Source organism: Dendrobates tinctorius, unplaced genomic scaffold (genome assembly GCF_039654945.1).
Source record: "Dendrobates tinctorius isolate UK_male_01 unplaced genomic scaffold, ASM3965494v1 ptg000136l, whole genome shotgun sequence".
NCBI lineage: Eukaryota > Metazoa > Chordata > Amphibia > Anura > Dendrobatidae > Dendrobates > Dendrobates tinctorius.
In genome coordinates, this window is record NW_027361804.1 from 728,407 (window position 1) to 743,970 (window position 15,564).

A 15,564-nucleotide genomic window follows, 5' to 3' on the forward strand; every position below is an offset into this window, starting at 1 on the left:
GCTGAGCTCCACAGATGCAGTAGGGAGATGGGAGAAAGTTCCACAAAGTCAACTATCACTGCAGCCCTCCACCAGTCGGGCCTTTATGGCAGGGTGGCCTGACGGAAGCCTCTCCTCAGTGCCAGACATATGAAAGCCCGCATAGAGTTTGCTATAAAACACATGAAGGACTCCCAGACTATGAGAAATTCTCTGGTCTGATGAGACGAAGACAGAACTTTTTGGTGATAATTCTAAGCGGTATGTGTGGAGAAAACCATGCACTGCTCATCACGTGCCCTATACAATCCCAACAGTGAAACATGGTGGCGGCAGCATCATGCTATGGGGGTGTTTCTCAGCTGCAGGGACAGGACGAATGGTTGCCATTGAAGGAAACATGAATGTGGCCAAGTACAGAGATATCCTGGATGAAAACCTCTTCCAGAGTGCTCTGGACCTCAGACTTGGCTGAAGGTTCATCTTCCAACAAGACAATGGCCCTAATCACACAGCTAAAATAACAAAGGAGTGGCTTCAGAACAACTCTGTGACCATTCCTGACTGGCCCAGCCAGAGCCCTGACCTAAACCCAATGGAGCATCTCTGGAGAGACCTGAAAATGGCTGTCCACCAACGTTCACCATCCAACCTGACAGAACTGGAGAGGACCTGCAAGGAAGAATGGCAGAGGATCCCCAAATCCAGGGGGGAAAAACTTGTGGCATCATTCCAAGAAGGCTCATGGCTGTACTAGCTCAAAAGGTGCATCTACTCAATACTGAGCAAAGGGGGGCTGAAGACTTATGACCATGGGAGATTTCAGTTTTTCTTTTGTAATAAATTTGCAAAAATTTCTACATTTCTGGTTTTTTCAGTCAAGATGGGGTGTAGAGTGCACATTAATGAGAAGAAATGAACTTTATAGAATTTACCAAATGGCTGCAATGAAACAAAGAGTGAGAAAAGTAAAGGGGTGTGAAGACTTTCTGTACCCACTGTATTATAACACTCATTGTGATATAACACTCCACATATAACATAACGCTCGGTGTAATACAACGCTCAATATGATACAATGTTAGGCTCGGTGTGATATAACGCTCGGTATGATATATCGCTTTGTAGGATATTATGCTCAGTATAACGTTCCGTATGATATAACGCTCTGTACGATATAATATAAAGCTCCTTATGATATAACGCTCCGCATGACCTATTACTTCTTATGAATCTTTCGCTGAGCACTTCCAGCACTTTCTTCGGTGTCGGCACAATCCCCCCCATCCATACTTAGCCCCCCGGACTCATCATGGGGGTCACTTGATGGAGCTGTATCCCGCCGCAGCCTGTGGCCTCCAGGCGTCAGGAGGAGACACTGGATACATTGTAGCACGTGATGTTAGTGACAGTGAGGGGCGGGCAGCGTCAGAAGGGGTTAATGTAGGAGAAACGTCTGAAAAGTAATCACCCCCCACCCTAATAAATGCGAGGTGCCGTCTTCTCCTCCCAATACTAAGTAAGACAAGATGTGAAGCCGTCAGCGGCGCTGCCATCAGTTCTCCTCCGCGTGCCGCGCTGCCGGCAGCCGGGAAACTTTATATTCCAGACAATTATTTCCTTAATTAAAGTATCGGAAAATCTTTTAATAAAATCACAACGGCCGACGGCTGCGCACGCTGGAACATCTGCAAACCATTTCCAGGATGACGGAGGAAAAGCTTCCAATAATGCGCAATAAAACCCCGCTCACAGCCCGCACCTACAGATAAAGCAAACGCCGCCGCCGCGCAAAAGGTGACAGCTCACAACTCCACTAATCCTCACAAATCCCCCGAAGTCCTGCGGAGCATCACTCGTTAACGCTGCTCAGGGAACAACCCCTTCTACGACTGCTCGTCTTCTACAGCCCCTTGGGGCATGTGCAGCGATTAACGGGTTAACTGAACATAGCGCCGGGATACCCCACTATTAAGTCAAACACTAAGGGTCTACGCTCCAGCCAGAACGCCACAGAAATAAAACCGCCTGCGCTGCAAAGCCCAAATCCCCCAAATAACAGGTTAATGGTGGCATGGCGGTGACAATATGTCAGGTTAACCCTCACCCTCCCAGCACTCCACCCCAGTAACTTTGTGACAAATCACCGACATAGGGAAGAATAGAACATAACTCAGCCAGGGCGCTGTGTACACAAACCGTCCACCGAGAAACCGTCACGCCATCCGGAGCCGCGCCGCCATGAGCCAGAAACAAAAGCAAACTGTTATTGTAAGTGTAATTATCCCGTGATTGATACGACCCCTCCCGAATTCTCACTTTTACATCAACTTTTGGTAGTGAACACAAATGACAGAGAACAGTGACAAACCTCGGGGCGGCACCGGTCACACGGCCGCTGGTATACCGCGTCGGAAGGGACGATACGGAGCAATGTATCTTATGTTCAAACTGGAAGGAACGGAATCACGAAAGCCGTCAATTCATATAAAGTGTTCTGCTAAAATATGTCGCTGGCGTGGCGCCAGATCCGTAGGTAGCGGGTATATAAATGGTGCGATGGGGGGTGTAGGCCGGACGGGGTGCATCATAGCGACAGAAAATACTACTACTAATAATAACAATAATAGTGAAAAGAATTAAAAATAAAGTAGAACATAAACGTTGCAATCTCGCCTTCACATGAAGACACAAGGATCAGGTAGAGGCCGCGGCCCGGGACGTCTGCGGGAGATAATAAACTGAGCGGAGAACAGTAGTTGCACAACCCCTGACACCGTCTAACATCTGGCCTCCAGATTAAATACCAGTCTGGTCCCGGCCGTCAATCACCGCGGCAAACGACCACTGTCAACGTGCAAACTATCTATCACTGACAACAAACCCCCAGCGATACAAAGTAACCAACCATCAATCTGCAATCGGACCGTAAGTAGTGCCGTAAAGACGAGCGGGCGGTCCGTGCGAGGGTGGTGACCGTATGTCATACGCTCACAGGTAGAGGATACAGAGGGAACCTTATAGGATGAACGCACTTTACTGTAAGCTACAAAGCTTAGAATTAGATTAGATCGTCAGCTCTTACGGCGAGCGAGAATGAGACCTGAATGAAGCTTGGCATTAGATTAGATCGTCAGCTCTTACGGCGAGCGAGAATGGACCTGAATGAAGCTTGGCATTAGATTAGATCGTCAGCTCTTACGGCGAGCGAGAATGAGACCTGAATGAAGCTTGGCATTAGATTAGATCGTCAGCTCTTACGGCGAGCGAGAATGGACATGAATGAAGCTTGGCATTAGATTAGATCGTCAGCTCTTACGGAGAGCGAGAATGGACATGAATGAAGCTTGGCATTAGATTAGATCGTCAGCTCTTACGGCGAGCGAGAATGGACCTGAATGAAGCTTGGCATTAGATTAGATCGTCAGCTCTTACGGCGAGCGAGAATGGACATGAACGAAGCTTGGCATTAGATTAGATCGTCAGCTCTTACGGCGAGCGAGAATGGACCTGAATGAAGCTTGGCATTAGATTAGATCGTCAGCTCTTACGGCGAGCGAGAATGAGACCTGAATGAAGCTTGGCATTAGATTAGATCGTCAGCTCTTAAGGCGAGCGAGAATGGACATGAATGAAGCTTGGCATTAGATTAGATCGTCAGCTCTTACGGCGAGCGAGAATGAGACCTGAATGAAGCTTGGCATTAGATTAGATCGTCAGCTCTTACGGCGAGCGAGAATGGACATGAATGAAGCTTGGCATTAGATTAGATCGTCAGCTCTTACGGAGAGCGAGAATGAGACCTGAATGAAGCTTGGCATTAGATTAGATCGTCAGCTCTTACGGAGAGCGAGAATGAGACCTGAACGAAGCTTGGCATTAGATTAGATCGTCAGCTCTTACGGCGAGCGAGAATGGACATGAATGAAGCTTGGCATTAGATTAGATCGTCAGCTCTTACGGAGAGCGAGAATGAGACCTGAATGAAGCTTGGCATTAGATTAGATCATCAGCTCTTACGGTGAGCGAGAATGAGACATGAATGAAGCTTGGCATTAGATTAGATCGTCAGCTCTTATGGCGAGCGAGAATGGACATGAATGAAGCTTGGCATTAGATTAGATCGTCAGCTCTTACGGCGAGCGAGAATGGACATGAATGAAGCTTGGCATTAGATTAGATCGTCAGCTCTTATGGCGAGCGAGAATGGACCTGAATGAAGCTTGGCATTAGATTAGATCGTCAGCTCTTACGGCGAGCGAGAATGAGACCTGAATGAAGCTTGGCATTAGATTAGATCGTCAGCTCTTACGGCGAGCGAGAATGGACATGAATGAAGCTTGGCATTAGATTAGATCGTCAGCTCTTACGGAGAGCGAGAATGGACATGAATGAAGCTTGGCATTAGATTAGATCGTCAGCTCTTACGGCGAGCGAGAATGGACCTGAATGAAGCTTGGCATTAGATTAGATCGTCAGCTCTTACGGCGAGCGAGAATGGACATGAACGAAGCTTGGCATTAGATTAGATCGTCAGCTCTTACGGCGAGCGAGAATGAGAAATGAATGAAGCTTGGCATTAGATTAGATCGTCAGCTCTTACGGCGAGCGAGAATGGACATGAATGAAGCTTGGCATTAGATTAGATCGTCAGCTCTTACGGCGAGCGAGAATGGACATGAATGAAGCTTGGCATTAGATTAGATCGTCAGCTCTTATGGCGAGCGAGAATGGACATGAATGAAGCTTGGCATTAGATTAGATCGTCAGCTCTTACGGCGAGCGAGAATGAGACCTGAATGAAGCTTGGCATTAGATTAGATCGTCAGCTCTTACGGCGAGCGAGAATGGACATGAATGAAGCTTGGCATTAGATTAGATCGTCAGCTCTTACGGCGAGCGAGAATGAGACCTGAATGAAGCTTGGCATTAGATTAGATCGTCAGCTCTTACGGCGAGCGAGAATGGACATGAATGAAGCTTGGCATTAGATTAGATCGTCAGCTCTTACGGAGAGCGAGAATGGACATGAATGAAGCTTGGCATTAGATTAGATCGTCAGCTCTTACGGCGAGCGAGAATGGACCTGAATGAAGCTTGGCATTAGATTAGATCGTCAGCTCTTACGGCGAGCGAGAATGGACATGAACGAAGCTTGGCATTAGATTAGATCGTCAGCTCTTACGGCGAGCGAGAATGAGAAATGAATGAAGCTTGGCATTAGATTAGATCGTCAGCTCTTACGGCGAGCGAGAATGGACATGAATGAAGCTTGGCATTAGATTAGATCGTCAGCTCTTACGGAGAGCGAGAATGAGACCTGAATGAAGCTTGGCATTAGATTAGATCATCAGCTCTTACGGTGAGCGAGAATGCACATGAATGAAGCTTGGCATTAGATTAGATCGTCAGCTCTTATGGCGAGCGAGAATGGACATGAATGAAGCTTGGCATTAGATTAGATCGTCAGCTCTTACGGCGAGCGAGAATGGACATGAATGAAGCTTGGCATTAGATTAGATCGTCAGCTCTTATGGCGAGCGAGAATGGACCAGAACGAAGCTTGGCATTAGATTAGATCGTCAGCTCTTATGGCGAGCGAGAATGGACATGAATGAAGCTTGGCATTAGATTAGATCGTCAGCTCTTATGGCGAGCGAGAATGGACCTGAAGGAAGCTTGGCATTAGATTAGATCGTCAGCTCTTATGGCGAGCGAGAATGGACCAGAACGAAGCTTGGCATTAGATTAGATCGTCAGCTCTAACGGCGAGCGAGAATGAGACCTGAATGAAGCTTGGCATTAGATTAGATCGTCAGCTCTTACGGCGACCGAGAATGAGACCTGAATGAAGCTTGGCATTAGGTTAGATCGTCAGCTCTTACGGCGAGCGAGAATGAGACCTGAATGAAGCTTGGTATTAGATTAGATCGTCAGCTCTTACGGCGAGCGAGAATGGACATGTATGAAGCTTGGCATTAGGTTAGATCGTCAGCTCTTACGGCGAGCGAGAATGAGACCTGAATGAAGCTTGGCATTAGATTAGATCGTCAGCTCTTACGGCGAGCGAGAATGGACATGAATGAAGCTTGGCATTAGATTAGATCGTCAGCTCTTACGGCGAGCGAGAATGGACATGAATGAAGCTTGGCATTAGATTAGATCGTCAGCTCTTATGGCGAGCGAGAATGGACCAGAACGAAGCTTGGCATTAGATTAGATCGTCAGCTCTTATGGCGAGCGAGAATGGACATGAATGAAGCTTGGCATTAGATTAGATCGTCAGCTCTTATGGCGAGCGAGAATGGACCTGAAGGAAGCTTGGCATTAGATTAGATCGTCAGCTCTTATGGCGAGCGAGAATGGACCAGAACGAAGCTTGGCATTAGATTAGATCGTCAGCTCTTACGGCGAGCGAGAATGAGACCTGAATGAAGCTTGGCATTAGATTAGATCGTCAGCTCTTACGGCGACCGAGAATGAGACCTGAATGAAGCTTGGCATTAGGTTAGATCGTCAGCTCTTACGGCGAGCGAGAATGAGACCTGAATGAAGCTTGGTATTAGATTAGATCGTCAGCTCTTACGGCGAGCGAGAATGGACATGAATGAAGCTTGGAATTAGGTTAGATCGTCAGCTCTTACGGCGAGCGAGAATGAGACCTGAATGAAGCTTGGCATTAGATTAGATCGTCAGCTCTTACGGCGAGCGAGAATGGACATGAATGAAGCTTGGCATTAGATTAGATCGTCAGCTCTTACGGCGAGCGAGAATGGACCTGAATGAAGCTTGGCATTAGATTAGATCGTCAGCTCTTACGGCGAGCGAGAATGGACATGAATGAAGCTTGGCATTAGATTAGATCGTCAGCTCTTACGGCGAGCGAGAATGGACCTGAACAAAGCTTGGCATTAGATTAGATCGTCAGCTCTTATGGCGAGCGAGAATGGACATGAATGAAGCTTGGTATTAGATTAGATCGTCAGCTCTTATGGCAAGCGAGAATGGACATGAATGAAGCTTGGTATTAGATTAGATCGTCAGCTCTTATGGCAAGCGACAATGGACCTGAACAGAGTTTTGAGTCTGAGGCACAAATAATTTATTCAGTCTAAGTGTCGTCTGTGAAAAAAACTGACACTACGACCAATGTTATTCAGATGACGGATTGTCCACTAGTCTGGTCCGTATCTACGCTCGGCGTCCGTATCCCACGGATTGTGATTATTAGTGCAGGAAACTGTTTCTGATGTCGTACATCTTCTACACTGCGGATGTATACACCAGACGCCATGCGGAAGATTGTGCAAATCAAATATCATCCGTTTTTTTCTGGATGAAAATCGTCAGCTTTTTCTTTAGCCGCGTGTGTGAACTAATAATGATAATTAGGGATACATCTGCGATTTGTCTGTGCAGGAGCTGAACGGTAATATGTGAGCGCGCGGCGGCGATGTCTGGATTGCTGTCATACGTGGAACACACTCATTATGGTGACAAGATTTTGACAGTCGCTCTCAGATTTTAATCGCTGCCTGTTAAGAGCCAAGTACAACAAGTGAGGAGATCTCCAGTAGCAGCTCCCGCTCCCCTAGATGAGCCCGAGGGGGCCTGGGCCTATAAATCAGCAGATCAGGGGCAGACGCTGGCTGGGGGAAGGGGCTTATTACAGGCAGAGGAAAATATGGCTGGCTGACAACCCCCCCATACAATATAATTACCCTCCATCTAATGGTGGAAATCAGATAAGTCTCCAGACTGAATCCATCAGGACCATAATTGCAACATTGTATTCATTTACATTGTAACTGCAGGGTCTCCGCTCACTGCACAGGCGGATACAATGATACAACGTAGCTGCAGTTTTGCAACTTTTCTCGTCCATCTCTCATTTAGCTTTCCACAATGTTCCCAGTGCCAGAAGCCCACTGTCCTCGCCCGTCCGGAGCCCCCTACAAGGATTTCACCCCTTTTTTTATAGATAATTTAGGAGAACAGGATAAAATGGTGAGCAGGTGAGGGGGGCACAAAGCGAGAACCTCAGCCGGGCGTAAAGGGACCAGGATTTAAGAGCTCGCCATTGTTGCCATAACCCCAAAATAAATCCTGTGGGCGTTTAAATGAGGGCGATATTATGACGGCTAAGTGCTCTCCCCCTCCTGACGGATTTTTCCCTGTAACCTGTGGGTGTTTTTTTCTATATGGGGCATCCAGCCGCTAATGTAACGCCCAAGCCGAGCCACATTCATGCAGAAAACGCCAGCACTTAACCCTTCCCCCAGGAAGGGGGCACAGGTTGGCACCGGGTATTACAAAGCCACAATTGCCCCCACTATCTTTCCCTACGCCCCATTATAAGACATCTCAGTGAGTGCAGGGAAGAACTTACAGGAAACTTTCAGGGTTCGACAACTTGTTCCAAGTGCAGACGTGAGCGAGCTTCATCACCAGGAGCCGAGCGGAGAAATCCCAACATCACCAGAAGTCAGCGACCGACCGGGAGCATCGAGGCCTCAATGCACAGAAGGAAGCAGTCAGCTATGGCAGCCACGGGGAGCAGCAAAGGACAGCGAGTGATCGCGGAGCAGCGCCAGATAATCACGAACCTCCGAGCGGAAACTACTGGCAGAGCACATCTGCAGAGCATCTGCTCCGATAGGAAGAGAGGTGTCAATGCAGAGTGGCGGCGGCTGCCGGGGACCGGACCACTGGACCCACTATCCACACAGGGCCATCCAGACCCTCCATACTAAGTCACTGCTCCTACAGCTCCAACATACTGATCCTATTACCATTCACCTAAGCCTGCGCCCCCACCATAATAACCTGCCTTTAACCCCATAAATCCCAGCGCTAATAGAAAACCTCTGTCCCTGAATGCTCTAACCCTAAGACACTAAGACAAAGCCTCTATCCTTGTGTGTCCTGACCCTAATACCCCCACACCGTCCATAACCCTAATAACCACACACCGTCTATATAACCCTTATACCCCCGCACTGCCCATACAACCCTAATACCCCCGCAGCGTCCATATAACCTTAATAACCACACACCGTCTATGTAACCTTAATACTCCCGCACCGTCCATATAACCCTAATACCCCCACAACATCCATATAACCTTAATACCCCATCGTCCATATAACGCTAATAACCCCGCACCGTCCATAAAACCCTAATAACCACACACCATCCATATAACCCTTATACCCCCGCACCGCTCATAAAACCCCAATACCCCTGCACCGTCCATATAACGCTAATACTCCCGCACCATCCATATAACCCTAATAACCACACACCATCCATATAACCCTAACACCCCCGCACCGCCCATATAACCCTAATACCCCCGCACCGTCCATATAACCCTAATACCCCCGCACCGTCCATATTACCCTAATAACCACACACAGTACATATAACCCTAATACACCTGCATCGTCCACATAACCCTAACCCAGACATCAGCCCTATAACCTCTAAGCTATTCCTACATGCCCCGATCCTCATAACCAAGAAAAAGCCCCATAACCTGATATATTCTACCCTCTGCCCTAACAGAACCCCTCTGCCGCAGTGCAATACAGTTTCTTCTCGCACTCTTTATATGTAGGTTTCGCTGCATAGAAAGTCTCTTGCCCCATACACCCTACACAATAATAATTACCACCAGACAGCAATCCTATATCCAAATACAAAGTATGTAAGGCTAGCTATATCATAAGAATAGAACGTATCTAAGCACAGAAATATCCAGATCTGAACACACTGTATCTAAGCCCAGAAATATCGTGATCTGAACACACTGTACCTAAGCCCAGAAATATCCATATCTGAACACACTGTATCTAAGCCCAGAAATATCCTGATCTGAACACACTGTATCTAAGCCCAGAAATTTCCAGATCTGAACACACTGTATCTAAGCCCAGAAATATCCTGATCTGAACACACTGTATCTAAGCCCAGAAATATCGTGATCTGAAGACACTGTACCTAAGCCCAGAAATATCCATATCTGAACACACTGTATCTAAGCCCAGAAATATCCTGATCTGAACACACTGTATCTAAGCCCAGAAATTTCCAGATCTGAACACACTGTATCTAAGCCCAGAAATATCCTGATCTGAACACACTGTATCTAAGCCCAGAAATATCATGATCTGAACACACTGTACCTAAGCACAGAAATATCCAGATCTGAACACACTGTATCTAAGCCCAGAAATATCGTGATCTGAACACACTGTATCTAAGCCCAGAAATATCCTGATCTGAACACACTGTATCTAAGCCCAGAAATATCATGATCTGAACACACTGTACCTAAGCCCAGAAATATCCAGATCTGAACACACTGTATCTAAGCCCAGAAATATCCTGATCTGAACACACTGTATCTAAGCCCAGAAATTTCCAGATCTGAACACACTGTATCTAAGCCCAGAAATATCCTGATCTGAACACACTGTATCTAAGCCCAGAAATATCGTGATCTGAACACACTGTACCTAAGCCCAGAAATATCCATATCTGAACACACTGTATCTAAGCCCAGAAATATCCTGATCTGAACACACTGTATCTAAGCCCAGAAATTTCCAGATCTGAACACACTGTATCTAAGCCCAGAAATATCCTGATCTGAACACACTGTATCTAAGCCCAGAAATATCATGATCTGAACACACTGTACCTAAGCCCAGAAATATCCAGATCTGAACACACTGTATCTAAGCCCAGAAATATCGTGATCTGAACACACTGTACCTAAGCCCAGAAATATCCAGATATGAACACACTGTATCTAAGCCCAGAAATATCATGATCTAAAAACACCGTATCTAAGCCCAGAAATATCCTGATCTGAACACACTGTATCTAAGCCCAGAAATATCCAGACCTGAACACACTTTATCTAAGCCCACACTTATCATGATCTGAACACACTGTACCTAAGCCCAGAAATATCCAGATCTGAACACACTGTATCTAAGCCCACACATATCATGATCTGAACACACTGTACCTAAGCCCAGAAATATCCAGATCTGAACACACTGTATCTAAGCCCAGAAATATCCTGATCTGAACACACTGTATCTAAGCCCACAAATATCATGATCTGATCACACTGTACCTAAGCCCAGAAATATCCAGATATGAACACACTGTATCTAAGCCCAGAAATAACCTGACCTGAACACACTGTACCTAAGCCCAGAAATAACCTGATCTGAACACACTGTACCTAAGCCCAGAAATAACCTGATCTGAACACACTGTACCTAAGCTCAGAAATAACCTGATCTAAAAACTAATAAGTCATGTGTCGAATGTCCCGACTCAGTAATGAAACCCCCTGAATTTCCTGATCCTAGTACAATGTATCTAAGCCCTAAATATTCTGACATTAATTTAACAGCTGGCATGAACAATGTCCTGATCTGATACAATGTATCGAAGCCCAAAATATCCTGATACTAATGTAACCGATCGCATGCTGAATGTCCTGGTTGGTACAATGTATCCAAGAATTAGGACATCTTCTTAGCGGAATGCCCAGACTGATACAATGTATCTAACACTCAACTATCCAGATATTTAGGAGCTTCCATGCAGTCATTCTTCCTGTCAGCCCAAACATAACGCAAACATGGGAACATTTTCTGCCATGAAACCCCGGAAAACGAGGAGCTATAATGATACAATATGACAGGAGGGAAATAACCAAACGTAGCGGAGCGAGAGGTGCAGAACGAGACCCCGCAGAATAATACGAGCCAGGCATCTTCGCCTCAAACGCAAAGCAAAAAAGTTGGAAGTTTTCGGATTTCCAGCTTTCCCTCCACCCCAGTAACGCGCAGCAATAACCGGCGCACATCCTTATTACACGCCGAGCCCTCGTCACAAACATGTGAATCCAGCCCGGGAGCTGATAGCACGGTGACCTTTGTTCCCTGGAAGAAATCGGGGATGTGCTTGATACTTTGTAACCAGAGCAAAGCGCAAATTTAATTCCCAGCTCCCACGACACTTATTTCTGGAGCTTTAGGTAAAAATTACACAAAATGCCAGAAAATAAAGAGGGAAATGTGAGCGGCTGCTGACACTATGGGGTCGTGCTGGCAGGAGCAGACCTCGGGCAGCCGTCACTCATCCTTCAGGTAGAACTACAGCAAATACCCGGGACATCGCCGCTCAGCCCATTATAAAAGCTTACTAAGCCGAGCCACGGCGGAATGGACGGAACCAGCGGTGAGAGGGGTCTGGGAACCTACAGAGGGCTCCGGGACAAGTCTGGAGCTAATACACAGAGCACAGACCAGGGGAGCACACGTCTGGAGCACGGACCCTCCGTATAAGAACCAAGTCAGCAGCAGGAGGCGAGACCCTCTATAAAGACGGCATCTGCGGCACAGCGAAGGCGACACTATCCGGATAGAATGCTCCACTAGAGTGTGATATATAATGAATAGTGCAATAATCCGCTATATAATACTCCACTAGAATGGGATGTGTAATAAATAATATCTTCTACAATACTCCACTAAATAATATAATACTCCACTAGAATGGGATATATAATGAACAGAATAATACTCCGCTACAGTGATACAAATAAGGAGGCATAAGAAATAACATGATACTCCGCTATATAATACTCCGCTCAGTTATACGGCTCCACTATAATAACTTCTATTAGAACATGGGTACAAATACAGAAAAAGCAATGATTCCCACTAGAAGAACTATGTGTACGGAGTGTATACCGGGGAGGAACAGGCAGGAGGTCCCAAAATAAGGACTGAGTCTAAAGCATATATCGGGGGGTCATTATATTCCAACCTGTGTATATAGAACAGGTCCCTGTATACAGAATTGTGTATTAAAAGCATAAGCTGGGGGTCCTCGTATAAGGTCTAAGTCTAGAGAACACATTGGGGGTCCCTGCATTCAAAACTATGTATATAGAGGTTATAACGGGGATTCTTCTACAAGAACTAAGTCTAGAGAATACACCGGGGGTCCGTGTATACAGAACTATGTATATAGAGAATACACCGGGGTCCTTCTATAAGGACTAAGTCTAGAGAATACACCGGGGGTCCCTGTATACAGAACTATGTATATAGAGAATACACCGGGGTCCTTCTATAAGGACTAAGTCTAGAGAATACACCGGGGGTCCCTGTATACAGAACTATGTATATAGAGAATACACCGGGGTCCTTCTATAAGGACTAAGTCTAGAGAACACACTGGGGGTCCCTGTATACAGAACTATGTATATAGAGAATACACCGGGGTCCTTCTATAAGGACTAAGTCTAGAGAATACACCGGGGGTCCCTGTATACAGAACTATGTATATAGAGAATACACCGGGGTCCTTCTATAAGGACTAAGTCTAGAGAATAAACCGGGGGTCCCTATATACAGAACTGTGTATATAGAGAATACACCGGGGGACCTTCTATAAGGACTAAGTCTAGAGAATACACCGGGGGTCCCTATATACAGAACTATGTATATAGAGAATACACCGGGGGACCTTCTATAGGGACTAAGTCTAGAGAATACACCGGGGTCCCTATATACAGAACTATGTATATAGAGAATACACCGGGGGACCTTCTATAGAGACTAAGTCTAGAGAATACACCGGGGTCCCTATATACAGAACTATGTATATAGAGAATACACCGGGGGTCCTTCTATAACGACTAAGTCTAGAGAATACACCGGGGGTCCCTATATACAGAACTATTTACATAGAGAATACACCGGGGGTCCCTGTATACAGAACTATGTATATAGAGAATACACCGGGGGTCCTTCTATAGGGACTAAGTCTAGAGAATACACCGGGGTCCCTATATATGGAACTATGTATGTAGAGAATACACCGGGGGTCCTTCTATAAAGACTAAGTCTAGAGAATACACCGGGGGTCCCTGTATACAGAACTATGTATATAGAGAACACACCGGGGGTCCCTGTATACAGAACTATGTATATAGAGAATACACCGGGGTCCCTATATATGGAACTATGTATATAGAGAATACACCGGGGGTCCTTCTATAGGGACTAAGTCTAGAGAATACACCGGGGTCCCTATATATGGGACTATGTATGTAGAGAATACACCGGGGGTCCTTCTATAAGGACTAAGTCTAGAGAATACACCGGGGGTCCCTGTATACGGAACTATGTATATAGAGAATACACCGGGGGTCCCTGTATACGGAACTATGTATATAGAGAATACACCGGGGGTCCCTGTATACAGAACTATGTATATAGAGAATACACCCGGGGGTCCTTCTATAAGGACTAAGTCTAGAGAACACACCGGGGGTCCCTGTATACGGAACTATGTATATAGAGAATACACCGGGGGTCCCTGTATACGGAACTATGTATATAGAGAATACACCGGGGGTCCTTCTATAGGGACTAAGTCTAGAGAACACACTGGGGGTCCCTGTATACAGAACTATGTATATAGAGAATACACCGGGGGTCCCTGTATACAGAACTATGTATATAGAGAACACACCGGGGGTCCCTGTATACAGAACTATGTATATAGAGAATACACCGGGGGTCCTTCTATAGGGACTAAGTCTAGAGAACACACTGGGGGTCCCTGTATACAGAACTATGTATATAGAGAATACACCGGGGGTCCTTCTATAGGGACTAAGTCTAGAGAACACACTGGGGGTCCCTGTATACAGAACTATGTATATAGAGAATACACCGGGGGTCCTTCTATAGGGACTAAGTCTAGAGAACACACCGGGGGTCCCTGTATACAGAACTATGTATATAGAGAACACACCGGGGGTCCTTCTATAAGGACTAAGTCTAGAGAACACACCGGGGGTCCCTGTATACGGAACTATGTATATAGAGAATACACCGGGGGTCCTTCTATAGGGACTAAGTCTAGAGAACACACTGGGGGTCCCTGTATACAGAACTATGTATATAGAGAATACACCGGGGGTCCCTGTATACAGAACTATGTATATAGAGAATACACCGGGGTCCTTCTATAAGGACTAAGTCTAGAGAACACACCGGGGTCCCAGAACTACGGGACATACAAAGCATACACCAGGGGGCTACACAGCGGCAGTCAGTGGGTCTCTAGGAGGACCGGCACTGGGCACCGGCGGTCCTGGCGCGGCGGCACCATCACTGGGAACTCTGTACAATAAGAGTGCACTCACCTCTCAAACTCCGGCGGTCCGTCGGGCTCGGTGAGCATGCTGAACCCCGCACAATGTCCCTTTGTCACAGATGCCACCTCTGATTGCTTGAAGGGAACCTGTCAAATGAGTCCAGAGTGGAGTGAGATGGTCCGCGCCTCTCTCCCGAGACACTCTCCTCTTCCACAGGCACTCTATCCCCGTCACAGACACTCTCTTTCTCTCTCTGTGGCTCTCACACCACTAGAAGTGCTTGACCAGATTCTTAAAGGGCCAGCGGCAGTGCAGGGAGCGCCCCCTCTCTCAGTCAGTGATCCCCGCAGTCCCTTCACAATGATCCTCATCCCTGGGAC

General features: G+C 46.5%; 1 protein-coding gene across 3 annotated transcripts in view; it reads right to left on the bottom strand.

Moving 5' to 3' along the window:
* SOX5 (SRY-box transcription factor 5) overlaps nt 1-15,564 on the bottom strand; it is a 269,372-nt gene that overhangs the window by 251,704 nt on the left and 2,104 nt on the right. For all 3 annotated transcript variants that reach the window (XM_073543998.1, XM_073543997.1, XM_073543996.1), the window contains exon 2: nt 15,233-15,330. In XM_073543998.1, the coding sequence (XP_073400099.1) occupies nt 15,233-15,270 (38 nt within the window). In that variant the 5' untranslated portion in view covers nt 15,271-15,330. The remainder of the gene's footprint in view (nt 1-15,232; nt 15,331-15,564) is intronic.